Here is a 26,025-nt window from a genome sequence, read left to right as displayed (position 1 = left end):
TATGGAATTCTATTATAGTATCATATATTTCTACCTCATCAACAGATATTCAGAGGATTCAATTCATATATATTGAGTACAACCTATTTCATTAAAGTCTCAGGCAGAATGGAGTTTCTCTAAGTATAATACAACATCTGAGGTGAGAGTTTATACACATCATTATAGAATGCTTTTACTGATCTAGATCATATAGTTAGCCCTCTCTAAGCAGCAAAAGAGATAGCGAGACTCACCATGAGCCAGTATGCCCCCCTTTTCTGCAGCAACTCCTGATGCGAGCCCCGTTCGACAAGCCGCGACCCTGTCCCGTCATGATTCTCCCCAAAGACGAAGATGACATCTGCCTTTTGAATAGTGGCGAGTCTGTGCGCAACAGCGATGATCGTGATGCTCCGGCGGGCAGCCAGTCTTTCCAGAGCGGCCTGCACGAGTTTCTCCGACTGCGAGTCCAGACTTGAGGTTGCTTCGTCCAAGAGCAGCAGAGATGGATTGCGCAAGAGGGCGCGTGCGATGCACAGCCGTTGTCGCTGGCCTCCACTGAGAGCTGTCTGTGCTCTGATGCCCAGCTGTGTCGAGTATCCGTCTGGAAGGGAGGAGATGAAGCTGTGGATCTCGGCATCGACGCATGCCTGAATCAGTCCGTCTTCGGTATACTCTGAGCTGTCCAGCCCGAGGGTGATGTTATCGCGAATGCTGCCTTCAAACAGCCGTGGCTCCTGGGCGACCAGTGACAAGGATCTTCGGTACGACGCTGCATCAAGACCGGCGATGTCCTCACCATTGAGGAGAACAGTGCCCTGCGTCGGATTGTAGAATCTCTCGAGCAGCGATACCAAGGTGGTCTTGCCACACCCCGATGGCCCTACAAAGGCAGCAAACTGGCCGCTTTCGATGGTGAGGTCGAGGTTCGTGAACAGAGGGGTTCGCTGTGAGGCGTATTGGAATGCAAGATTCCGGAACTCAACGCGAGCGCCAGACCCGCGGGATAGATGGGAAATAGTCTGTCTGGAGGCAACACGAGTGTCGTCCAACGCTGGTCGGAAGTTCAGAATGCGGTTCGCAGAAGATGTCGCCTGTGCGACATTGGGCCCGAAACTGAAGAACTGGCCTGCCTGTTGCCCACCGAGGATGATGGACATGTACACGACATAGAAAGAGGTGGGCTGGTACTCTCTGGAGGCAAGAAGTTGGCCGCCGTACCAAAAGGTCAGCGCCATGGCACACAGTTCAACGCTATCGGAGAACGCAAACACCAGGGTGGCCAGCAAGGCTTTGCGGAAAGCGTGACGCTGTTGCTGTTTCAGAAGACCGGCGTACCGATCCAGGATGAAACCCTCCATGGTCAGCGCCGACACGGTGCGAAAGGCCTCGATCGCTTCTGCTGCAAACTGGGAGCTGCCTGCGTATACCTCGGCGTTTAGAGCCTCGAACTGCAGTTCATACCGGATGCGCATGAATGCAGCCAGGAAGACGCAGGGCAGCGCGGCAAACACCGTGACCAGACTCAGCTTCCAGCCAAAGGAGAAAGCGATGGCGATGCAGCCTATCATACTGCAGACCGAGATGACTGGAATCAGGCCGTTCAGCCCGATCAGCTCCTGGATCTGCTTGGGGTCGGTGGCCAGGCGCGAAACGAGCGAGCCAGAGGCATTCTCGTTCCGGTCGTAAAACGGAACAGGCTGTCTCAGAATATTCTCAAAGTATTCCGTTCGACAAGACGCGGAGACTTCCTACACTTTGTGTCAGATAGATCACTCGTATCATAGTCCTTTACTGACAGCTTCGAGTCTGTTCCCCGAGTATCCGACGGCGGCATAGCTGACTGCAGCGCCTAAAGATAGAATGAAGAACACCAGGGCCCAGAAATTGCCGGCTGCGGTCAGTTTCGTCCCCGAGAGACTGAACACATTGACGAGATGTGCAAAGAGCCAACTCTGTAGGGGGAAAGCAGCTGGTGCTGGAGTTAGTCAAGTATAGGCAGATGGATTGATAGACACCTTACATGCAGCCCCCAGAACCCCCAATGAAGCAGTCAGGCAAAATACCCAATGTTTCCGTGTCTCGTAAATGAAAACCCCAGCGCTTCGAAAGAAGCCCCGGTCTTTGATCTTCTCCAAGTGCTCGTCTTGAGGGTGCTCAGAGGTATCGGGAGTGGACTGAGCAAGTTCCTCCCTCAAGGCTTCCACAACCTCCATTGAATCGGCTGCTTCTTCTTCTTCTTCTTCTACCTTTTCTTCCTCTGCGGTGAGTACGAGTCTTTGGGCATTGACAAAGCCTTGGTATAGCCCGTCCGTAGACAAAAGCTCCTCATGCGTCCCTGCCTCGGAGACGACGCCATCGCGGAGAACGAGAATGCGATCCGCGCGCCGGACGGTAGACAGCCGGTGTGCTATCACTATGGTGGTGAGGCTTTCAGAGACGCGGTCAAGGGCTGCCTGGACGATCTTCTCGCCACGGACGTCAATTGCGCTGGTGGCTTCATCCAGAATCAAAATGGTGGGCTTCTTGACGATGCTGCGGGCTATGGCCAGCCGCTGTCTTTGGCCGCCACTCAACTTGGTGCCGTTCTCTCCCACAACAGTGTCGTACCCCTGAGAGGGTTAGATGGGCACCTGCAAGGATGACAGTTGAACATACCTTTGGGAGACGCTCAATAAATTCGGCTGCAAAGGCTTCTTGACACGCATCCTGCACCAATTTGGCCTTGACAGAATCCGGCTCCTTCTCCCACCTTGTGCCGACAAGGCCAAAGGAGACGTTGTTGAAGATTGTGTCGTTGAAGAGAAACGGCTCTTGTTGGACGAGTCCGATTTGAGACCTCCACCACTTGAGATCCAACTGTTGGATGTCTCGTTGGCCCACCGAGATTCTTCCTTGGTCCGGCGTATACCATCGCTCCAGAAGAGCGACGATGGTGCTTTTCCCAGACCCTGACGAGCCCACCAATGCGGTTGTTTTGCCTCTCTCGAATCGAGCGTTGAGTCCCTGCAAGATCGTGCTCTCTGGCCGTGTAGGGTATGTAAAGGCCACATCCTGGAAGACGATATCACCCTGCGCTAATGCTGCAGAATCACAAAGCCCGCCGGCGACAATCTTCTCTGCGTCGATGATTTCAAAGAACGACCTTGCTGCGCTGGCCGCCTTGAACACCATCGTCAACGGTGTGGCAATGTTCCCAAGGACACTTACTGCGATCATGATCGAGAAAAATACGCTGCGAACGCGCAAGTCAGTAAGGAAAACAGTATTAGCAGCGCCAGTTGGACTTTACATGATGACCGTATCAATGTTTGGGATGTGGCCCTCCCGGTAGAGCTTCAGACCCAGCCAGAAAGCCAACGCGTAACTGGCGTACATGGCAAAGAAAATGAAGCCAAACTGGACACCCATGACGATCGCCATGCTGCGGCCCCTGTTCCGGGATTCGGTGACCCAGTGTCGGTATGTCTTGGCTAGAGGCGCTTCGGCGCCCAGCGAGATGACAGTCCGAATAGAGCCAAATACTTCGGCAGCGGTAGCCGAGTGTTTTTCATCTGTCTTATCCACCTGTCGTTGGATCCGAGTGACAACGGGCAGCGTCAGGCTGGTGACGATGAGAAGGAAGACAAGGGACGAGCTGGTGGCTAGAGTAAGGGCCCATGAGTACTTGAAGGCGATGATGTATGCGGCGATCAAGAGGGCGCAGGATTGAAAAAGGGTCGCCAGCTTGTCCGAAATGCTCTGCTGGATCGAATTGGAAAGATTGGTCACTGCATTAATCACCGTCCCTACCGAGACTTGGTCCAGTTTGCTGATCGGTTGGGAGAAGAGCGCATTCATGTACTCCAGCCGCAAGGCGGCGGAGACCCGAAGACTGATGACGCGAAAGCAGTACTGGGAGTGAATCAGCTTCTTCAAGATTGGGATATTTCGGGGCATATCCAGCTGATTACCATGGAGAAATACGTCAAGGTGAATTTTGCAATGAAGAGATAAACAATATACAGACTTCCCGAGGGTTATTTGTAGAACTCTGGAGCAGAATCAGGTTGACGCCTACCTGAGCCTACTGACCGACGCTTTAAACTGGGCTTCGGTGGTCGAGGAACCAGGAGTGAAGTATGAACTGAAGTTGCCAACCAGTCCACCAAGAACAATGTTCATGATCGGTATGGGCTAATACAAGATCAGAGACATCATTTGGCTTCAAAACCCTAACCCTAAACCCTAAAAAAACCAGCGAGACACGTACCACACCAGACCCCACGGAGCATATCAGACCGACGACTAGGACCATCCGATCTTTTGGAGTCGTATAAGAGAGGACTCTCTGCGTTTATCAGATACGGATCATATCGACGACTGCATGGGCATACAAAATAGTCCTTGAGCGAGGTAGACTGCTCCGTCACATCTTTAACTTCAGGATTCTCTCTCTGTGCCACAGTTTCCTGTGGAGAGACATTTGAGAGCCCCATCTTTCTGGAGAGGCGGAAACATTAATGAAATGAAGTATAATGCAAAGGATTTCAGATTTCATTATATATCCAAAGGGTTAGTTAGTATAATATGATAATCTAGGCAACACTCCAGATGAAAAATACGAGGTCGATGACAGGATGAGTCAATCTCACTCCCCCCCCCGGACTTTCGGGTTTTGCAAACCCCCAGACTCCGGGAGAACTTGGTTGGTGCTCTAAAGGTGGAAGTCCGCGCGAAAACAATATCTTTCAAATACATAGATATATACATCAGAATGAACATGTGCATATAGTACCAGATGCTTAAGGAATGAACTAAGAAACTGTTGAGGAATAAATGAAGGAGTCAATCTAGGGTCATCTTTAAATCGGGCTTTAGTAAGAAATTAGTAGTTATAGTAATAAAATTGATTAAGTGATCGTAAGGCTGTAAACATGTATTTTTTGTAAGAAAAGCGCTTTCGCGGACTGCCGACTAGTGACAGTCCGTTGAACTACGTTTCCCTACTTCTTCATTCCACTCCCTTCAGACCGTTTCTAGAAACAATACCGGAGATGGGCACCCGGCACGCTGTGAAAAATATTTCGGTAAGCTTCTCCATCCACAGCTCTAATCAAATCCTGACCAAGACTTTCTAGTGCACTCGCTGCCAGTCTAAAAAGGTGGATTCTCTTTGCAGTCGAATTATAGACCACCCGGAGTAACGGGTTCTTAGATTCGATGCAATCGCGCCGCCCCTCAATGTGAAAAATGCAAAGCTATTGGAGCTGAGTGTGAATACCTGCCACGGAAGTCCCGAGCGAAGAAACAGGGGTAAGGCTTCAATAACTGGTTCCTCGACGTTTGAACTCACAGGAGACGTTAGGAACAACAACGCCGAGAATGGTCTTCTCTTGGATATTCTTGATCGTCTTAAACGCCTGGAAAAACATTGTGGCCTAGAGAAAGGTCGAGAAAGCGATGAAAATGGCCGTCGTTTGGTGTCCTCCGACACCGTTGGTTTTGTCCCATCGGATGAATCCAGCTTGGTCAGTGGGATCTTGTGTCACATCAAAAATCCCAAGGGTAAAGCAATGCTTCTCTCCAGTGTATTCAATCCACTGCGAGCGACCAAATGGTGGTTTTTCAACAATGAACGCTGCATGAGGGCCATCACTGCTGCAATGGCGGAAATCGAGTATGTGCAGACCGCACCAGTAAACGAGCCACCAGCGAGTCCTGAAATGTCAAAAGACATGGCGAAGCACTTGGTCCAGGGCAGGTTCGTCTCCTATCTCCATTTGCTTGCTTGCTAACCGTCCTGTTCAGAGTTTTATACCCGTTTCCAATTCGAAGGACACAAAATTCCCTTGGAGAAAGGCTTTTTGCTTTCCATCCCTGACTTATTAGAAAACCCTCATGTTCAAATTGACTACCCATGCCAAATCATTTACCATACCGTTCGTATACGAGGGATTGTTCTGGATACCAGTTCTTACGAGGATAGCGTCGGCCTTCTCAGACACCTTCATCAGGCGTGTCTGGCCCTCACCGATCGCTGGCTCGATCGGATTCAAAATACCCCTGCTGACATGGAGGCGGCTTTTTCAATGGTAAGTGAAGTCATCAAACTTTCAACCGAGATAAAGCAGAGCCAACGCCGGTCCAGGTGTCGATGGCGCTCGAAGCTTGCGATAGCGATTTGGCGTGGAAGATATTCGGCCATGCCTGCACCATCGCCCGGTCTTTGGGGTATTTTTCAGTAGATACAGATCCAGCAGATCCAACAGAGGCAGCTCCCGCGAATGAACCGGCGACCAGCGAGACCGAAGTAGAGAAGAATCGAAAACGGTTCACGTTCTGGCATCTAATTCGAACAGATCATCTCTTCCGCCTCTCCTACGGCAAGCCGACTCTTATCCCCGCGGGCTCCTGGAAGGTCAACTTCCCAGATCCCACAATCAGTGGCGTCGATGATGAATCTTCTCGCTTTATTCAGATTCACTTTCTGGCTTCCATGCGACTTGCCCTGGTGGTGATGAAGTATCTAGACTGGATTGACTCGGGCCCAGATCCTGACCCGATTTTGCATGATGCAACCGTGGACGGCTTCCTTGAGGAGGTGCAGTCAATCATGTCTGATTGGGATACAGTAAGATTTGGATCTGGTCCTGCCGTCGGATAATTACATTCTCACCTGTGTAAAGGATAAGCTTCTTCTAATGGCCAAGACCGGGATCGACAAACGGTACTACGCGGATATGATCTCCGGCAGCTACAAGATTCTCATTGTTCTTCACCAGTCGAAGAAATACCACCAAGAAAGGTGCCATTTACCACAGCATACGGTGGATATCTCTAGGAAGTCTATACAGATGTTCCGGTCTCTCCTGGGACCATTATTGAACACCTATTGGGGAATCAGGTATATAATGAACTGTGTCTTGCTTAAAACTGCCTTTTGTGCCACTAATCCTTATATAGTGCCATTTTGCACCATCAGTTAATCCCTTTTTTTATTATATGCTTGGATATCATTGGGAATCCTGGTAGTGGTGACATCGAGACAGACCTCGCTTCAGTGACTTGGATCAGTGACTATGTCGAAAAGGTCGCCCAGGAGCGAGCTGAGCTGAGACCAGTGATGATGGTCTTCACGGCTATGGCTTCCGCTTGCCACCACGTCAATAAGGAGCGTTTGGCGTCTTCAATGGCAGGAAGTCCATTGACCAGCTCTTAGCAAATGCGGCGAGACTTGCATCTGTCTATTTCTTGGCGACGGCTCCAACAACCTGATCATTCTTGTTTAGCATGACATTTATGGCGCATTTCCTTCTTCAAGAAGATTCTCAATCTTTGGCAGAGGGAAATACTTTTTTTTCTAGTAAATTGTGTCGGCAGTGCGAAATTGCCGACTGGTTATATGAGAAGTATATCAAAGTTGTATCTAATATACAGGAGATAGAACATCAGAAGATAGATGCCTATTAACTAGTACCTTATAGACACTTCTCTAATCAACTTTTGCTAATGGTCACAACTAACCCTATACCACCTTAAACCAACTATTCACCTGCATTAATCTCAAACAGAAACATGGCATTACGCCGCGTATACCTCCTCACAGATATTTATTCTGCGTTCGAAAAAATCCGATAATAAAACAAGCGAATAGGCGAATAGCTGAAGCCATCTATGACCTCTTCTCGATGCAGCGCAGGCGAGAGTCGCCAAATTTCTGCAGGGGTTAGTATCGAGGTTGAAAATCAGCAAAGCATTTTTCTCTCTATAATCACTTCAGTGGGTAGAAGATTATTTTGCCTAATAATTTTAAAACGTGGCAGTTTCATCTCAATAAACGGAGTCAATGTGAAGCAGATATCGGATAATACTAGCATATCCCTAAAGTCACTTTGGCAGCCAGCAGAGCTTCAACAGTAAAGACTAAAAAGAAAGAGAAAAGAATAGAATAAAAAAGCATATATACTAGTAAAGACTATTTAATAAGCCAACCGCTCAAGCACGCCATTGCCTAGGAGATATTATAAAGATAGACAGGGCCAGCCACTTTGCTGGTGTCTTGGCTAAACCTGAGAATAGTATAGCTAATAATAGACATGGCGATATTCTGTGTAAATTATTGGATAATAATACTAACCAGGCTGATTGTTGCACCTCGGGGCATATTAAGCCGTTATTAAAGATGGTTTGTTTGGAAGCGTCCTGGTAGGGCACCAAAAAACTGCCGTTGAAGGCAGAAGCTGGGTTTTAACCAGTTGTGCAAGCATTTAGCTAGAAGTAGTTGGTATAAGAGGGTGAGATATTCAGACCATAAGTAGAGCCGCTAAAGTTACCAGTCTGTCGTCTTCTCATCATCTATATATCACATAAATCTACCTACTGACGACTGCACAATCCGGCGAAGAAGAAATTAGATAGAAATAACATGAGCCGCCTCAGGCACCCGCAAGGATAGCCTTGACTATAGTGAATAAGCTGAGTTATGGCTTTATAATCACCCTGGGAGACTAAGGCTAGTATTAGTGTAAATGTTTCAGTCTACCCAAAATGAGGAGGAGTCAGGACATCCTTATGATGAGAAACAATCTTTAAGGGGAAATTTGCCTTTATGGCTTCTCACGTGAAGCTGCTATATTCATTCACAAATAGCCATGACTATATGAATGGTATACTTGAGGTCATCCCAGTAGAATGGCTTCGATTCTATTTGACATTTCAAGCAAGCTCTAGATAGTAGTCTATATAATTGATATATAGGCTCAACCAGCCCCTAGTTATACTAGACTGATTTAAGATACACCAAGACAGTATCTCTTGTATAGCAACAGCCTAGCCAGTTCCTTCAAAGCTTTCACGCCCGACTAAAGATACATACCTAACGCGGCTCACATGAGTTGCCTGATAGAAAGCTAAGCATTTCTATCACTTATGCCCTTCCCTCCTGCTTCGCTGTAACAAGTTCCTTCTTCATCTGGTAGTCTGGGTCTGTTTCATCAATAATTCCTTCTTTTTCCAAATCATCCAGAAGTTCAAGAATGTAGTCTTGACAATTATAACCTGGATGTTCATTATGAATTGGTGCATTTCTCGCTGCTTCTTTGATCGCGGTAATATTGGAGGCAGGCACATCACACATATGGATGAGCTCAGAAATCGTAGCGGATTTTCGGGCGTCGGAGTCCCCCATCTCAAACCGGTAGTTGGTAGACGAACCCATGATATAGAGAATTGTCTTTTCCGCATCTGTGGGACCGTTGATGAAAAGGCTCCAGTGTTTGTAGACACCTACATCATTGTAGATGGCGACGTGAATTCCAGCTTAGGTGACATATTTGAAAGAGTAGCAAGCCCTGATTGAATCAAAGACAATTCTGTAGGAGATGAATCCTCTAACTGGAGAGTAGTGAAGAAAGTCAACTAGAATGAGGCCCAGAAGCAGGACAATATATATAATAAATAGGACTAGATAAAAGAAATCCACATGTGTGACCAAAATTGACTAGAGGTGATGGACAGGTTATCTCTAGTATAGAAGGGAGACATGATAGCTTTATAGATCATAAATCTTGAGGCATTTTCATTCTCAGTAAACTGCCATTCAATCATTTAGCGCCAAAGGATCCCCGCTCGTAAATGGTGCGCCTAGATAAGCTATGTAATTGGTTATAGAAGTGTTCCCTAACCTCTAAAATACTATACAACTCAGCTTCAAAGAGCTCGTCTGAGTGAACGCCCCCAGTCGTCGTCTCAGCCGAGTCTGGTCGAAACTATAGCTACAGACCAATAGTTTTAACCCACCAAGCCCCGAGCGCCAAATCTAACGACCAGAGCGCCTCAAACTGTCTAATTATCGCAGGAAATCACGATCCAAACCCCAGGATGTGTTCTTATGACGGTTCATATATCTTGGCAGGTGGTTTCGCGGCGACCAATAGATTATTAGATTGACCGTATTCTGGTTTCTATCTGGCCACCTAGTCATTTGCAGGCTTTGAGCTATGTGGTCCTGACATGAATCCCCCAAAGTCGATCAACTAGCCAACGTATAGGGAATTCTGACGGCGAGATAACCCGTGGCAAGTAAAGATACCAGTCGTCTTCATCCACCAAGCTCTGGGTGCGTGTTAATGTAGTACACTCATAATACGGCGGGTAGAAACCACTGTCCTCCCAATCAATGACCCCAGTAACAATATAACCATCAGTGGTACCGGGATCCTTCTTCACCATGATATTGTCGGTCCTAACATCGCCGTGGGTGAAAACAGATCCTGCTTGCAAATTTTCATGGTCCAAGAGCGATCGAAGGAGCTTGACATATGAGTTGCTGCCGTGGTGACGAGCCGAGAACTGCAAATTGCTGAACTCGACTGATGTGGTGATGCCTTTGAATAAACCGCATTCGTCAACGCGCATCTCTTTGACCCCTTCGCCGTGAACCCCCCCAAGCAGTTTCCCCTCCGGTTGCCGAAGAGACCTGAGTCGACAAAATATCTTTTCCAGTTGCTGTTTGATAGACAACTTTTCCTCATGGGACATTTCAGGCCATGCGTGGGTCAATGTTGTCCCTGGAATGTAGGACATGAAGATAACGCGAAACGGTTCAAATTTGATCAAACCATGGGCCCTCGGAGCAGGAATATCAGGCGCTTTTTGGGCGAGAAACTGCATACTCGTTTGCTCCGTATAATCTCTGTTTCCCGTAATAACTTTGGCCACAATTTTCTCGTTGCATTTGACCACCATTCCTCTAACAGGGCACTCCCACAGCTTCGGGGAGTTCCAAAGTAGTTGCTTCAAAGACACAAGCAGTGCCTCGCTGTCATCACCCGGAACTTCTTTCAGACAGCCCCCCGAGAACTTTGCCAACAAATCGGCCACTTCGTTGGATAGTGGAAAGACAACTGTCGCAGACTTGGCAAGATCAAGACGTGTGCGGAAATCAGGGGCCTGATTTTTGATAGCAACTTTCTCGGATGAAGGCTTTGCGATAGGCCCAGTAGCCATCTGAATTCGACGATTATAATTTTTCGGGAACCTTGACAGAATATTAATTTCTGGTTCACGCCTCAGTAGATCGCGCATCCCATGCAACGTTCACAAGTTGATGGCTGCGGGATAGCACAGTTGAACATATTGGGAATTCCGATGTTGACGACGATATGAGTCAGAGAACATAGACAGTAGATCGGCCTCTGGATTCCTTTTCAGTTCGTTCTGAAACGCTAGCATGAGATCTTTATTCCATTGCGCTGCGTCAGGATGGGAGAGGGTGAGGGCTGCTGGGGATAACGCCTCGCCCATCTTCGCTGGCTTTGACAGAACGATAGGTTGATGGCAAAATATTGAACGCTATGGATTGCAAGTAAAGTATGAAGTTAGGAAGAAAAACAGGAGAAAGACAGCTCACTAAGAATAGATTATAGGGAATGTTTTCCTGAGGTCGCAAGTTCCAATGGATCTCGAATAAGCACAGGCCACCCACCAGGCGAGATTTGAATAATCCGCTCCGCGGTGGCAGATGGCCCGTGCTCATTTGAGATCTACTTTTATGACACGGTCAAGAAATTCGCAGTATTCCTCACCAATATCAGGTCTTCCAAAAGCATGAGACTGTTGTTTTAGCTGGGAGCAGCTTTGCTCGTGTTGAGCTTCAAGGTTTTTTATAATTGTTTCAGGAGAGAAGCTCTTGGGAGACGTTGTAGAAAAAATGTGCATGAGAGAGGTGATAATAATATAAAGTTATAACCTAGAATAAAAGTTTTATATTGAGCATCACTTAACTAATCACTAGTCACCCAGATGCTAATTACATGTATTTCTAATTACCATAGTTATCAGAGAAAGTAGCATATATAAAAATACAGGCCCCTATATTTGCTATGCTTGCCACGCAGTGATATATATCAGCTATAAAAGACCAGGAAAATATTCTGGCAACAGGCAACGTCAATATTAAGCTTTCGGCAGCTGATTATTCCTCTCACAGTGATCAAAAGAACTTCTAACCTGCTATAAGATAATCACTGCTTCCCTTCTCATCTGTCTCTGCCAACTTGCAACGCAGGAATTGAGCACTGCATTCAGAAATCCTAATGATATCAATTCAAGGTAACCCTCGAGTAAAAATAGATGAGGCGGATTTGTCCTCTCAAGACAAGTCTACTACATATGATTTCTTCAGTAATTCAACTGGATTATATGAATACTCGTTCCTATTTCCCTTAGAACAGAATGCATCAGTGCCACTCCTGGGCTGAATAGGGGGCTATAGTCAGGGTTGAATTCATAGTATATGGTGAAGAATAACTAAATGGATTAGAGCTCAAACGTTCACATTATCATAGTCCAATTGGGAATCGAATTTGATGCGATTGGTGGCTATGGAGATCAGCTTGACGTCATAGAGCAGCTTGAGGACGGCCGGGTTGTCAATGCTGCCTCCCGCGGGAAACCTATCGTGCACCTGCTGGATCCGGGCGTTGATCCAGGAGGCTGCAAATCTGACCATAGTGGCGTAGAAGTCAGGCTCAAACTCCTTCCAGATGGACAAGAGGCCTTTCAGCTCGGGCATGTACTTGTCGGCCCTGGCGATTTCCATCAGGAAAGCCGTTCGAGCCTCTGTCAAGCCACCGAGACTGGCCTCAGCGTTGAGGTATTCAAAGACCCCGATTGTCTGTTTGTCAGTACCCTCCAGGTATAGCATTGACTTTATACAAATACCTTCTGCAGGGTCGTGGCTATCACCTTCGCCGCCGTCTCATTCCCTAAATTCACCGCGTCCAGAAAACCCTTGAATCGTCTAAGCGCCATCACATTATACCCTTTGACAAGATTCAGCTTGGCGGAATTGATATCCCGTTCGACAAAGGAAATGCCGGTGCGATACGCAAAAGACCCAATAACTTCAAAGATCCGATCGTTCGGCGTCACTGGAGGGGTCCAGCCTGCCACATCGGTAACCAGCGCTCCGATCCGGGGGAGTGTAGTATCGTAGACTTTATTCCATCCATTGATCAGCTTGACCGCATCCAGAATGCTGGATTGCATCGTTTTCCCGCTCGGAAGCGTCCCTGTCACCGCAGTCTTTATCAATTGGCCGACCATTTGGATCTAGATAGGTTGGGTTAACAAAATAAGATCGGGTTTGGTTAACAGGATCCTTGCTACCTCTTGCAGATGTTCAGCATTCCATCCAGTTTCGAGGATATCTTCCTTCTTGACAAACGATACAATTGTGGCAGAACAGACATCTTTGCCCATTCTGGGAATTGAGTTCGATTAGGGTTAGGGATAGATTAGGGTAAGGTGAGGTGAGGTGAGGTACTTACTTGTAACCCCCAAGGCGCGCCATTGTTCTCCACCCATCGCCTTGAAAAGTCTTAAATCCAGGCGCATAGCCCCGGCTGGTCATCTTCAAGGCTTGTTCCATGCTGCTTCCCAAGAGCTTGCCAATCTGTATGATCATCTCCCTGGGTTCGCCCGGACGGCCCTTGAGGACGTCGATATGAAGGTAGTCCTCGTTTCCCTCCTCGTCGTCCCAGATGCCGTCCTCATCGCCACACCATTCAGGAATGTCCTTGCATAGATCAATATCACACAGGAGATATGCCAGTGCTTCGGCATGCGGCTGGCAACAGAGGGCTTTTTCCTTGGACCCTTTCCAGAATCATTAGACAGATGGAGGATGGACCGATCGCCTCATTCCAGCACATGGGTCTATACTTACAAGGGCATGCAGACGGCTTATCGCCCAAGGCATCCCGCCAGAGCGTGACTTCATTGGCAGCGCAGTTGACATCGTCACAATCCCCCTCGCCAACCCAGTGACAATTATACAACGGGGTCGGCTGGATCTCATTGGAGCAGCAATAATAGTTCTGGGCATGCTCCGGGTTTGCCAGTCGACCTGATAGATCCAGGGCGATTGCCACCGAGTCTTCTGTTGAGGAACACTGATCGCCGTTAGACGTCCAACGGCAGCCATCAATCAGGGAAACCATATATCCGGCCTCGCAGCATAACACCTTTTCACCACGCTTGCACTTCTGCATATCGAGTTCTCCCCAGCTGGAGCTGGCCACTTTGACCTCCCCGACATTACATTCCCCATTGCAGATCCCATCAGATGAGTCTCCGCGCCACTGGCAGTTCTTCAGGCCAGCTTGGGGGGGGCAGCAGATGGGCTGAACACAGGAGGAGTCCTTGATTAGGGTTAATTTGGGTCATGGTTAGATATCACTAGGAGTAAGACGGAATACATCACCATTTGCACATCCGTGCGAATCGTATCCCACAGCTGTATCTGGTCGACAAGTCGTTGCCAATATGCCCGGATTACTGCTGCCGTCTGGCATTCGATAAACCGATTCGGCCCCTAGGTAGCATTTCTTCGCCAGGGAGCCATCCAAGACCTCCTTGGTCTGGACAGGGCCGGGCCCCATTTCCATCACTTTGATCCCGGTGAGGCCTGATTGGGCTTTCCAATCATAGTCATCTAAAAATTGGTTGGCGGTTAGGGTTGGGTTATAGAGCTGAGGGTGGATTCAGGTACCAAGATCAGACGCCCAGATTAATGAGCCTCCAATACCGATTTCGTCTGTCCACTCCTTCTTCTGGCCAAAAGTGTCCTTGTCGTCGTATGAGATCCACTGCGAGGGCGCCATCTTGCGATTCTTTGTGTTTGCCTTGATGTGGCCTGCGCTCCATGCAAAATACTTGACTGCAGCCTCATTGTCATGAACGATATTGATGTCAGGGTTACTCGACAGGATCTGCTCTATCTCATAATATGATAGATCTGAAGATTAGAAGGCATTGCGTTCGTCGCTCGACTATCTGACATGGATCACTTACATCCACTGGTTCCAGTACAGACACCAGGGTCCGCTCCTCCACTGAACGGACAGCCTGGGCTGGTACAGCCGGGGTCCTGCAGGGAAAAGGCACGCCCATAAAAGGCAAACCCGAGCGACACCTGCGCGGGATTCACCCGGACTCTCCAGAGAAGCTCGGCGGCTGTTTTTATCTCTGTCAGGTTGGTGTGGCCTTGCACGATGGAGCCGCTGTCAAGTCAGCTTGAAACAAAAAACCTAGGGTTACAGGGTACATGCATCGGATTAGAACTATCCCAGACTCCATGCAGGTCATAGGTCATCTATAAAATTTGTTTAGAAGTAGTAATGAAAGAGGACTAGGGTTAAGGCAGGGTACCCAGTTCATCCAGTCGGCATATTTCAACATGCCAGGTAGATCAAACCACCGTAGGTACCAGTACGATGAGGGTGCAGTAAAGGTGACGCCCAGCTTACGACCTGAGTTGGTGAAGGTGGTTCGCAGCGCTTCTAACAGATGAACATAATTCTGTGTGTCGTCTTTGCTGCCTCCGCGATCTGGGGCGCCGGGGTATTCCCTGGCATTGAAGTAATCAGCAAATACAATTGCGATACGTATGATCTATTGATCTTACCAATCAATGTCGATACCGTCGAACCCATACTGGTTCAGAAAAGCCAATGCATTTTTAGCAAATGTCCTTCGGTTTGTCTCCTCTCTCGCCAAATTGCCAAAGATAGGCTGCGTGGCTGTATCATTGTCGGAAAAGCTCCACCCACCCACACTTATAAAGATATTGAGATTTGGGTTAGTAGCCTTGAGAGCAGCCAGATCATCAAACAGGCTGAGCGGCGTGGCTCCATCCATTGTCGTGAGGGTCCATGTAGACGGATCGATGTATGCAAATGCGTAGTTGAGATGCGTCAAGCCATTCACTAAATTCTGAGTATCCAAGCCTCTCTTTCGCTTTCCGAGGTAGAAATCCACCTACCTGGGAGATCCTTGGGCGATGTTTGGTGGCATTTGGACCGGGCACTCCAGGCCTCATAGTAGCCGATCACTGAGCAAGTCAATGGAAGAGTAGAAAAGATCACAGTGGCGGATTACCTTTTGATAGAGTCTGATTATTTGGTGAGCCCGGCGGAGGCTGGGGGTGTAAGACACAATTAGACTGGCAACCAGCACCGCAGAACTCTAGTGGGAAGATTAGATTGGTGATGTTCGATTACGCTTCCATTAGGGCTTGGATGGGAGTCTGCTAAACTCACCCTCTGTAGTACCGCAGAAACCGTATTGCGAGCAGCTGATCTGTAAGCAAATCCACCCCAGCTTCAGCATGAATATAACCAGAACCTACCATGTGTTTAGCGGACAGGTCTTGCCTGGCGGATTGGCAAATGGACCACACTCTGAAGTGGCATCACAGTTGCTCACACACCCAGAGCCACAGAACGAAGGACCAAAGCCACAGTAACCAGCGCCTGAGAGTCAGTCAGAATCCTAGTCCTCCTTCAACAACTTACTGCTACAGCATCCAACGCGGCATGGATCTGGAGGGTTAGAGAATTGGATGCTATATAAAAGACTAAGGTGTAGATGATACTCACGGCCAGGACCACACATAGAGTCATCGAGGATTCTCAGAGACCTTTCGTCCCTAGACCATGCAGAGCCTGTCAGAGCCAGGAGCCAAAGCCAAGAAGCCAGCATCTTGAAGAGTAGGTGGAGGTAATCAAGAAGTGATAATGTGGTTCACAACTTCTCCCACCAGACCTCTGATGTTTATCTTATAGTATATAGAACTATAATGTAATACAGTAACCGGCAATTTATCTTATAAAACACCCATCATGAGATGGGGTTGCAAAGCAGCCGGCTCTTTTTATAATCCTTGCTCCGGAGGATTAGATTTGTTACACAGGTGTATATCCTGTGCTGAAGATGTAATACATAGATACTCTTATATGAGGACTCAAAATAAATACCTCAGTATCCAAGATATCTCATCCACCTTCTATGATTTACTCTTGTGCATACAGTACCATGGCAAAGTTACTCGCAGCACTCCTTCTGCTTCCCATAGCCCTCTGCCAGCAGGTCAATGGCATCTCTTACTCCTTTGACCGGATGGGACTGAGCTCTTCCTGTCTAGATGCTGTCAATACCACTGTCTCGTGTCCTGCATGGTTGCCTCTCCATATCGGCTTTGAGTACTATTCCACCCATGCCTCACTTATTCTGAACATATGCTTATCTATAGGGACGCTACTGTCAAGCTCTTACCTGAGGATCAGTTGAATGACCTTTGCGAAACCCCATGTCTGGATGAACTAGCTGCTCTCCGTCCACGTATCCAGAGCGCGTGTAATGCTTCAACTGATGTGATGATGCCACGATCCATCGCATATCCGGCGACATATATCGTGGATCGATACCTGTATGGCGCCAAACTCTCCTGTTTGAAAGACTCGTCAGTACTTACCCCCCTGCCAATTACGCATTCGATTTTGCTGGCTAATTCGATCAGGTCTACAGGCAATTACTGCGATGTGCAGATTGCACAGTGGAATGAAAGCGAGCCTCAATACAATTGGAATTGCTCGGCGTGTGGGCTGGAATTCCAACGCATCCAGCTGGGATCACCCTTTGGGTACTACGCCCAGGAAGCGAGGGATTTTGCCTCGCTCACGGCCAGCTGTGGTGTATCAGGGTATACATATACCAAACCGACCCCCTACGCAATCAATGCGAGCGCGACCATCACTGCCACCAGCCCAATGTGTACAGCAAGCTCCTACAGCGTCCAGAAAGAGGATACCTGCGTAACCATCTCTGGAGCACAGGGGGTGTCTACCTTTGGATTGATCCAGGCCAACCAGCTGGACCTCGGCTGCTTCCATCTCGCGCCGGGGCAGTCGCTCTGTCTGCCACCAACATGCCAGACACATCAACTGGAAATGCTCGAGACGTGCCAGACGCTAGTCAAGGAGCAAAACATCACCATGGCACAGCTCCTGGCCTGGAATCCCATGATTGACACGGGCTGTACCAATTTGGCGTCGTGGAGGGGATGGTATCTATGTACAAGGTAAGCAGGAGCTTACCCCAATCTCCCAATAAGATAGCTATAGTTATACATCTAATTGATCAGTTCACCAGGTGGAACAATCACAGTCCAGCCAGCCGATGGGACAGCAACGACCCCAGCTCCAGCTCCCACGAATGCACAGGGTCAATCTAACCATAATTGTGGCCGATGGTACCAAGTGAGCATACGCTATTCTATACTATATATATTTCATTTGGGATCATATTCATAAGACAGGTTCAACCCTCGGATTACTGTGCCGCCATCTCAGTCAAGTTCCACATCACATTGAACGACTTTTACTTTCTCAACCCACAGGTAGATCATGACTGTAGCAACCTGTGGCTCGGCACCTCGTACTGCGTGGCTGCCGTGGGTGACATATCCACATACCCCAACTACCCCGCGTCTACTGCCTCCGTCACATTCACCCGCCCTCCCCCGCCCCCCGCATTTACCCCAAAGCCGGTCCCCGCAGCGCCCCTGAAGCCGAGAGCCCCGGGCACGGTCGACAACTGTACGTTGTACGGAAACGCTCTACAGTATGAGAACGGCATGTTGGCCGATATGATGAACAAGTGCGACATGTGGGCGGCGTGGGCGGGCGTGACTGTCGCGCAGCTGATCCGCTGGAATCCGAGTCTGCGTCCGAGACCGTGTGTCTTAAGTAAGGAATATAGCTACTGCATGGAGAAGAGTATGAATGGTGAGTTTTCTTCTTTTCTATCCTCCTTTCTTTCTCTAATCTTCTAGTTCCACCATTCGGTTACTGCATGGAACCAAATACAACTCTCATCCCATCCACGTCAGTACAACCATCTAGTTGCGATTGCTATATTCAATTCCGAGCCGCTGATCAGGAACAATTCACCTGTTCCATGTTCCCGGCTCTCTTCCACATCTCTGTGGCAGAGGTGACAGCCCTGAATCCGTGGCTCGGATCTGATTGTGATGGGCAGATATGGCGGTCGATGTCGGGTGGATTTGTCCAGCTCTGCGTTTACGGTACATGAAGATTATATTTAAAGAGAAAAATCACTAGAGAATCTGTATCTTGGCTAGGTATAGTTATAGCTCTATAGAAGATAAGCCTGTTCCACGCTTGCTGAAAGCTCCTATAATTAGGATTCGCAGAGACTTGTACAGTCGCCTTCCAGTGTCTGCTAATCCTTGCTAAAGAGGAGTTTAGATTGCACCATGCATAAAGGTATAAACCCTAAACCCTAGTCTAGATGAGTATGTTAGCTGACTGGGAAATTAAGCCAGACCGATAGTCAAGATACCCTCATTGAAGAATAATATATAGCTTATTGCGGCTGTCATTGGAACCCAACTGTGAAAGATATAAAGTTATTAATCCAAGATCAGCAACTCTCTCCCTGCTTATCTTGAACGCCCTAGGGCTAGCGACATCAATTTCACTCTATATAATCGTTTATTTAGATGTGGCGATCACATACGACCACAGGGTGTGGAAAATAGGGCTTCCCGTCCGCTCAGCCGTACTCAAGCCACACGCCGGTAGGTTAGTAGTTGGGTGGGTGACCACCAGCGAATCCCTACTGTTGTATGTTTTTTTATACTTGGCCGTTGATTGAGTAATGTATATACTTTCCTTTAACTAGGGGTAAAGAAAGTATGTTCTTCAAGGGATAGGGTGCAGGGTTTAACTGATTATTGAATTGAGTAATGTGTTTTGTAAAAGGCATCCAATATCTATAGCCAGTATACTGAATATACAACATCTCAACTACGACCGGACAATCTCCAACACGGCTTGAACGTCATCTTCTGCGTGGCGGCGCCATGCATGCACCATTTTCAAGCCCACCGAATCGAAGAGGTCTTTGAATTGACCCTCGGACCGCTCCAAAGAGGCAAAAATCGCCATCATCGTCGCATCAGTGACAACATCGCCGGGGTTTGTCTCGTGCAAGGCGTCTGGGAAGACACGTTCAAAGACAAAGAGAACGGACTCGGGTCCCATTGCCTCCCGTATATGGGCCAAAATCTGTCGCGCCTGCACATCCGGCCAGTCGTGCAGGATGCGGGCAAGAAGATAGACATCTGCACTGTGGACGGGCTGGGGATCAAAGAAGCTATGCACCATCTGTTCAATATTCTGGCTGCCGTCCGTGCAGCGGTCCTGATCCTTGAGAGCCGACACATCTTATAAGACAAATCGGCGTGTGAGATGAGGACACCGTTTCATGAACGCCTGGAGCTCTTGTCCATACCCTCCTCCAACATCAACAAAGGTGAAGGGTGTTTGATTGGAACTGACTAGTTCCTGGAATCGATCTTCCGTCAGATAGTCAGTCCAGTTGGCTGATGTCGAGCTCTTGGAGGCCTCCATCATGCGGTGGAATGCGTCGCGTTCTGGGGTGTGCGTGTCCAGCCAGTCGAAGAAGTGCAGGTCGGTGTTCAAAGCGTATTGGAATGGACCTGAATATCCATTGTCTGGAATCTGATATTTGGTTTCCTTCAAATACCATGGAAGCCGGACAAACGGCGCTGCATATAGCCCACTATAGTATAACCATCAGCATGAGAATGGTATTGCGAGTGGCTTTGAAAAACTAACTGACCTTAAGAGAATGGAGTCGTGGACTATGCTCTTAGGAGTGACGCTTTGGGAAAACCTGGTGGCCTTGACTTTGCCCTCCACCGTCACGTCAAAGAAGCCGACAGCAGTCAGAAATCTAACAATGCGGCCTGAGACAATTAGCCATGGGGAGAGTCACCGACAAGCCAACCTCACCTATGAGAAGCGGATCAGTTTTCGTGTGTGCGGCAATCTCAGACACATGGAATTCCGCGCCAGTCTCCTTGTGCTCGTTGAAGAGATCAAAGATGCCTGTATCGACGGCCAACTTCAAGAATGGGAGCTCATAGCACTGATTTCGATTGAGAACGGGTTGAAGAGGTGGGAAGAAGATCGCATACCCCAGACGTAACCCTTCTCAGTCTATCCAGCGGGGTTTCAAGGCGCGCCGAAAGCTTTTCGCACGCTTGTCGAAGACGTTGACGTTGTTCACTGTTAATGACCTGAGGATCGGACAGAGACTCGGCCTGATTGATGCATGAGATGAGACTGTTGTAATCCATTTTACAGAATGGGGATTGGAAGATTGGAAGAGTCTATACGGGATTGAATGACTTATTAAGGTGAAAATATACAACTTTATATTAAATATATATATATTATTACTACTGATCTCTTGCATTTCATACCTTGATGGCACCTATTCTTAAGAAGGCTGAATATAGTTCTCGACACGTCTCTACTTTCTATACCCACTTTACTGCATAAGATGCATATTGATCTAGCGGTGAAGCATCCGATTTAAATGTCGTATAGACCACGGATTGTGACGCCCTGCAGATATACGTGGCTGGAATGCAAGGTGACCAGATTCATGCTTGGTGATACTCCGTATATCCATTGTATCTATTGTCTATTGACTTACACCAAGTGTACCGTACCAGCACTCGAGTAGAAGATCGCGGAATCTCTCTTCCCTCAGCGCCGCGGACTGGACGTGGTTGCTGACGGGATGGTTGAGATAGCCCAGCTCCGAGGCGTACGCGGCCGACCATCTGCATGGCTCGGGCTTCTCGGTGAGGGCAAGATTGTAGGCGTGTCTGAGCAGGTCAGCACACGCTTCGCACACCGGAAGCAAAGGATGAAAAGCATCACCGAGACACCGTGACGACGGTGCTCAGGTCCAGGGATTGGCCGTCAAGGGAAACTAGAGTCTTGCGGGACAGAAGATCGCGGACCTCGCGGCAGGCTTGGAGGGTGATACTGGTCAAGGTGGTGTGCGTTTGATCCCAAGGGGAGGCCTCATGGCAAAGAGAAGACTTGAACTCGTCCATTTCGTGATATACTTGGTATACGAAGCGAAAGATGGATGGCAGGCAGGCCGTATCTATGTATGTCGGTTGTATTATCCGTCTACTCTGTAGATTCGGTGCTTTCCAGCAGTGACAGTCAACTGACGCATGCAAGGGATGCAAAGGTCGATCTCCGAGTCCCCGAGACATCCGCTGACATCGATGCACAAGTACAGACAATAGTCTGATGCCAGCGGTGTGGACTGAATTAAAGACAGCGTTAGTGGCATCGTATTCAGATCGACATAGTCTTGTAGTATTCTATCTAACCCCAAGATATACTTGGTCCACCAATACTCGTACTCGCCATCAGAACAACATCATTTCTGGTGATGCTTAGCCCTTACGTCCAAGTATGTCTGTGTCCACTAGATCAATGCACTGAAGAGCAGCAACTGTCAGTTTCCTTCTCAATAGATTAGACCTGATGGCATAAATATAAGGAGTACCAATAAGTAACACAATCACAGTCCATTCCAAATTAATTCCAGTCCTACCAATCATTCTATCTACCATGGAAGAAGCAAAGAATGCCGGCGTTTTCCCATTCACCCCTCAAAAGACCGACTCCAGACGTGTCAATGTGCTGACGATCTCTGGAAACCTGCTGGAAATCCAGGCTTCTTGCGTCAAACACGGCATCGAGCTGTCCCGGTTCTTCATGACGGTGTGGGCGATTGTCTTCTGGCAGTTCTCCGAGAAGGACTGGCTCTGCTTTGGGTTCTCAGACCTGACCAGGGACCGGAAAACGAGCGTGAAAGCAAGACTTGATGCTCGGACTCGACTCGATTCCCTGCTTCGGGGGGAGAGTCTGGATCCTGATGCACAGTCGACGAATGAATGCAACACGGCAGTGCTCATTGTCAAGGATGATTCAAGAGACCCAGCGGAGTGGCTGGCCAACTCGGTAGGTTTGATATACTAGCATACCTGCTGTCTTGTCGTATACTCATCACTACAGGATCTCAGTCTCGTGGTCGATCTCGGGCATCCAGGAAGCCTGCAACTCGTCTATCGATCGTCGATGCTGTCGGATTTCGAGTCCCGTAGCCTCGTCTCGACCACATCCCAGGCCATCGCCAGTATATCAGACGTTCCGGCCGTGCAAATCTCGCAGCTGGCGCTGTTCAGCCCTAAACCCTCCAGATAGACTCTCCCCAGGGTGAACCTTGTGCTGACTGACTATTGAGCGCCTCTGGACTCTACGATAAATCACTGTCCGAAGCAGTCCTGGACGCCATGGATTTCGAATATCCGATGAGAACAGGAGACAGCGTGCAATGGTATCGAGTCGCGGGAGGGACAAGCCGAGTGATTGAGGAGATGGAAAGACGCATTTCGCGCAAGCCTGAACTGGATACCCGCGTTTCATCCATCGCATACGAACCGCAGAGAGATCCCTCACACCCGATGTCGGTTCACGTCGACGGAGAGGCCCATCCCCGGAAATACTCGGCCGTGTTCAACAGTGCCAGCCTGCCCTGTATGCGCCGAATGAAGATGGGGCCAGAAACGCTGCGCCCCGGCCAGCGGGCTGCTATCCAGTCTGTGCATTACGATGCCTCGACCAAGATCGCCATCAAAATTCAAGTCTGCGTGGTGGACGCGATACTGCGGCATCCAGTGTGGCCAGGCGTCGACAGACCTGGTGATTCGGACGTGCGTGTATCCCTCGCCAGAAGGAGGGCAAACATGCACCGTCCTGCTCTGCTCGTACACATGGGCCCAGGATGCGCAGCAGATGGCCTCGTTGGTGCAGGGAGATCCAGACAAACTCGCACGACTACTCCGCCACAACCTCGCTCTCCTCCATAAGGATTACATGGATGGAGTCCACGGGCGAGTGTTTGGATACGACAAGATGCTCCGCATCATCGAAGATGAGTACGAGGACCTCCATGCGTACGACTGGTACGCAGACCCTCATGCCTCGGGGGCCTTTGCCTACTTTGGCCCCGAGCAGTTTCGCTATTTCTACCCAGAGCTCGTCCGGCCCGCAGCCCATGGACACATGTTTCTGGTCGGCGAGGCGTGCAGCGCCCATCATGCGTGGATCTCGGGGTCCCTGGATAGCGCGTACAGAGGGTTGGTGCCGTACCTCCATAAGCTCATCGCCGAGGGCCGCGTGGAAGCCCATGTTCTGAACAAGTTACAGACGGTGTGGGGGGGGGCTGCAGGAGATTCCGGCCGATGTCTTGGAGTGGCAGATGTACTTGACCACTTGGCCGTAGATGAGGTATATAGTCTATACAAAGGTTTTTATCTACTGTTGCTCCATGGTTAGGGTAGGGATTTATAACTAAAAGCTTAGCATTACAGGAAAGAAAGAGATATGAGCCCCATGTTGAATCATAGCTATCTTCATGGTTTCACCACTTGGACAGGAAGCCGCCGTCAATCGGCAGACAGATGCCCGTCACATACGACGCCGCCGGCGAGGCGAGCCAGAGTGAGCCCTGCGCCACCTCGTGTGCATGGCCGAACCGGCTCAGGCTGCTCACCTTGGGCGCGAACTCGTCGGGCGTCGTGCCCATGATCTCCAGTCCCTTGGCAAGCAACTCGCTCTGGTGGTGAACCAAACCCCGTTAGCCACCGGACAGGAATAAGTCAGGGATTCCAAGAGGACGTACAACAATCGCCCCCGGCGCGACGGCGTTCACCCGAATGCCCACCGGACCGCCCTCTGCAGCGGCGTGCTTGGTGAGCCCCAGCAAGGCGTGCTTCGCAGCAGTGTAGGCCGGCATGTTCGGCTGCGGCATGTAGGCGTTGACGGAGGCGATGTTGACAATCGCTCCGCCGGGCGGGGACTGCGCGCGCATCTGCTGCATCTCATATTTACAGCACAGCGCCGTGCCAGTCAGGTTCACGTCGAGCAGCCGGCGCCAGTACGCTTCGTCAAACTCCAGCAGCGCCGTCCTGTCCGGCGTGAGGCCGGCGTTGTTGACGGCCACGTCCAACCTGCCAAACACGCGCACCGCCTCGGCGACCAGATCCTGCACCTCCTCCGATTTGGAGATGTCCGTCGCGACAAAGTGCACCGGGCCCAGCAGCGCCAGCTCCTGGGAAACTTCCTCTCCGAGCCTGGCCTGGATATCGGCCAGCACGACCTTGGCCCCTGCCCGCAGGAACACCTCGGCGGTGGCGAGGCCCATGCCCTGAGCCGCGCCGGTGACGATCGCCACTTTATCTTGGAGAACAGGGAAGATGGGAGCTGCGTCGGTGGCCATGATTGATAGGAGTAGGCACTGTTCGCGGGGTGTCTATAGGAGAAAGGAAGAGGGACAGCTCATAGACCAGGTAGAAATAGGATTAAATAGCAGTTAGCTTATGGCTGCCTTATCAGCAATGCGGTTAATCCTTTATGCTATTAATCCTCTGTGGTTTAAAATAGAGCGGGGAGCGTAGCCAGTGCGGCGGCTACAGTGCTGCTAGAGTATGCATTAAAACAGTATAAAACATTGCATATTTATTAAGCTGAGCCTCTGTAATGATAAATAATTATATCCCACTTTACTGAATTTCTCTAAATGTTCTTATAAGATAGAAGCTATGGATATAAGATTAAGCTCAAATATATGTAATAGATAGACTCCTGTTTGTAGTCTATATATTCATCGATGAACACAAGGAATATATACCATATTTTTCACTCTTACATAAGAATATCTATATTCTTGACTATGTAGTGGCCCAGGCTGTTTAGTAACCACGGTTTACAATAGTTTTTAAAGGTTATATAACAGTTGTGGTTAATTACTAAACTAGAATTAGGTAATAAAATAGTTACTCATCATTTTTAATATTATAACTATTATTTATAGAAGTAAATAATAAATATAATATTCTATTATTATTTAACTATAAGTATATAGCTATTTTAAATAAAAACTTATAATTAACCTATAATTATCTATTATAAAGAAATAAGTACTAATTAGTAGTATAACTAGAAGGGAAGAGTAGCTAATATAAAGAAAAAACTATAAAGTAAAAGATATCTTAAGTAGTATAATTATAAAGAAAAGTAGTCAATATAAAGAAATATTATAAGTAAGAGATATTTTAAGTAATAGAACTATAAAGTAAGAGTAGTAAATATAAAGAGAAATTATAAAATAAAAGATATCTCTAGTACTAGAATCATAAAGTAAGAGTAGTAAAGATAAAGAAAAACTATCTAATAAATATCATCTAGAATAGATATCTCTATTATAAAGAAATCCTAGGTAAATAAAGCACTA

The 26,025-nt window shown here is 48.5% G+C and overlaps 10 protein-coding genes across 10 annotated transcripts; 4 read left to right on the top strand and 6 right to left on the bottom strand.

Moving 5' to 3' along the window:
* Positions 1–39: 39 nt before the first annotated feature.
* ASPZODRAFT_137457 (hypothetical protein) lies at positions 40–4,460 on the bottom strand (the record flags this gene model as incomplete). Its single annotated transcript, XM_022724329.1, has 10 exons — positions 40–183; positions 237–1,733; positions 1,782–1,954; positions 2,006–2,594; positions 2,641–3,217; positions 3,275–3,876; positions 3,936–3,990; positions 4,043–4,158; positions 4,235–4,312; positions 4,359–4,460. The coding sequence occupies 10 exons, from the start codon at positions 4,458–4,460 to the stop codon at positions 163–165; spliced, it is 3,810 nt and encodes a 1,269-aa protein (XP_022576656.1). The 3' UTR covers positions 40–162.
* A 558-nt stretch (positions 4,461–5,018) lies between these two features.
* On the top strand, positions 5,019–7,183 carry ASPZODRAFT_155485 (hypothetical protein; the record flags this gene model as incomplete). Its single annotated transcript, XM_022726222.1, has 7 exons — positions 5,019–5,051; positions 5,180–5,277; positions 5,330–5,721; positions 5,773–6,056; positions 6,113–6,595; positions 6,651–6,868; positions 6,928–7,183. The coding sequence occupies 7 exons, from the start codon at positions 5,019–5,021 to the stop codon at positions 7,181–7,183; spliced, it is 1,764 nt and encodes a 587-aa protein (XP_022576655.1).
* Positions 7,184–7,512: 329 nt separating this feature from the next.
* ASPZODRAFT_1504339 (hypothetical protein) lies at positions 7,513–7,922 on the top strand. Its single transcript, XM_022725620.1, has one exon. The coding sequence runs from the start codon at positions 7,639–7,641 to the stop codon at positions 7,882–7,884; it is 246 nt and encodes an 81-aa protein (XP_022576654.1). The 5' UTR covers positions 7,513–7,638; the 3' UTR covers positions 7,885–7,922.
* Positions 7,923–8,644: 722 nt separating this feature from the next.
* Positions 8,645–9,178, bottom strand: ASPZODRAFT_137455 (hypothetical protein). Its single transcript, XM_022724328.1, has one exon. The coding sequence runs from the start codon at positions 9,149–9,151 to the stop codon at positions 8,891–8,893; it is 261 nt and encodes an 86-aa protein (XP_022576653.1). The 5' UTR covers positions 9,152–9,178; the 3' UTR covers positions 8,645–8,890.
* Positions 9,179–9,559: 381 nt separating this feature from the next.
* On the bottom strand, positions 9,560–11,372 carry ASPZODRAFT_137454 (hypothetical protein). The gene has a single exon (XM_022724327.1). The coding sequence runs from the start codon at positions 10,969–10,971 to the stop codon at positions 9,961–9,963; it is 1,011 nt and encodes a 336-aa protein (XP_022576652.1). The 5' UTR covers positions 10,972–11,372; the 3' UTR covers positions 9,560–9,960.
* A 917-nt stretch (positions 11,373–12,289) lies between these two features.
* Positions 12,290–16,345, bottom strand: ASPZODRAFT_20739 (hypothetical protein; the record flags this gene model as incomplete). The annotated part of the gene is made up of 16 exons (XM_022727659.1): positions 12,290–12,640; positions 12,688–13,077; positions 13,135–13,228; positions 13,296–13,623; positions 13,694–14,168; positions 14,226–14,461; positions 14,519–14,764; positions 14,821–15,029; positions 15,057–15,121; positions 15,178–15,376; positions 15,434–15,734; positions 15,791–15,859; positions 15,907–15,993; positions 16,068–16,102; positions 16,157–16,280; positions 16,339–16,345. The coding sequence occupies 16 exons, from the start codon at positions 16,343–16,345 to the stop codon at positions 12,290–12,292; spliced, it is 3,216 nt and encodes a 1,071-aa protein (XP_022576651.1).
* A 497-nt stretch (positions 16,346–16,842) lies between these two features.
* On the top strand, positions 16,843–18,900 carry ASPZODRAFT_105672 (hypothetical protein; the record flags this gene model as incomplete). Its single annotated transcript, XM_022720915.1, has 6 exons — positions 16,843–17,009; positions 17,060–17,269; positions 17,327–17,872; positions 17,951–18,065; positions 18,125–18,593; positions 18,641–18,900. 6 exons carry the CDS (start codon positions 16,843–16,845, stop codon positions 18,898–18,900), a joined length of 1,767 nt encoding a protein of 588 aa, XP_022576650.1.
* Positions 18,901–19,637: 737 nt separating this feature from the next.
* ASPZODRAFT_147717 (hypothetical protein) lies at positions 19,638–20,995 on the bottom strand (the record flags this gene model as incomplete). The annotated part of the gene is made up of 5 exons (XM_022725289.1): positions 19,638–19,986; positions 20,125–20,415; positions 20,476–20,602; positions 20,649–20,784; positions 20,834–20,995. 5 exons carry the CDS (start codon positions 20,993–20,995, stop codon positions 19,638–19,640), a joined length of 1,065 nt encoding a protein of 354 aa, XP_022576649.1.
* A 1,303-nt stretch (positions 20,996–22,298) lies between these two features.
* ASPZODRAFT_20736 (hypothetical protein) lies at positions 22,299–24,015 on the top strand (the record flags this gene model as incomplete). Its single annotated transcript, XM_022727658.1, has 5 exons — positions 22,299–22,691; positions 22,746–22,909; positions 22,975–23,374; positions 23,409–23,869; positions 23,940–24,015. The coding sequence occupies 5 exons, from the start codon at positions 22,299–22,301 to the stop codon at positions 24,013–24,015; spliced, it is 1,494 nt and encodes a 497-aa protein (XP_022576648.1).
* Positions 24,016–24,069: 54 nt separating this feature from the next.
* ASPZODRAFT_137452 (hypothetical protein) lies at positions 24,070–25,035 on the bottom strand. The gene is made up of 2 exons (XM_022724326.1): positions 24,415–25,035; positions 24,070–24,348 (listed from the first exon to the last, which is right to left on the bottom strand). Exons 1-2 carry the CDS (start codon positions 25,009–25,011, stop codon positions 24,154–24,156), a joined length of 792 nt encoding a protein of 263 aa, XP_022576647.1. The 5' UTR covers positions 25,012–25,035; the 3' UTR covers positions 24,070–24,153.
* Positions 25,036–26,025: the final 990 nt, after the last annotated feature.

This window comes from Penicilliopsis zonata, assembly GCF_001890105.1.
Source record: "Penicilliopsis zonata CBS 506.65 unplaced genomic scaffold ASPZOscaffold_38, whole genome shotgun sequence".
In the NCBI taxonomy this organism is placed as follows: Eukaryota; Fungi; Ascomycota; class Eurotiomycetes; order Eurotiales; family Aspergillaceae; genus Penicilliopsis; species Penicilliopsis zonata.
Note: the sequence above shows the minus strand (reverse complement) of the source record. Positions and strands in the feature narration are given on the sequence as shown.

Excerpts from the sequence above, each read along its gene's own strand:
- ASPZODRAFT_1504339 (XM_022725620.1), top strand. The coding sequence starts at position 7,639 with ATGACCTCTTCTCGATGCAGCGCAGGCGAGAGTCGCCAAATTTCTGCA.
- ASPZODRAFT_137455 (XM_022724328.1), bottom strand. The coding sequence starts at position 9,151 with ATGGGGGACTCCGACGCCCGAAAATCCGCTACGATTTCTGAGCTCATC.
- ASPZODRAFT_137454 (XM_022724327.1), bottom strand. The coding sequence starts at position 10,971 with ATGGCTACTGGGCCTATCGCAAAGCCTTCATCCGAGAAAGTTGCTATC.
- ASPZODRAFT_137452 (XM_022724326.1), bottom strand. The coding sequence starts at position 25,011 with ATGGCCACCGACGCAGCTCCCATCTTCCCTGTTCTCCAAGATAAAGTG. Across the intron at positions 24,349-24,414 it reads TCGCGCCGGGGGCGATTGTT|AGCGAGTTGCTTGCCAAGGG; the intron begins GTACGTCCTCTT and ends GTTCACCACCAG.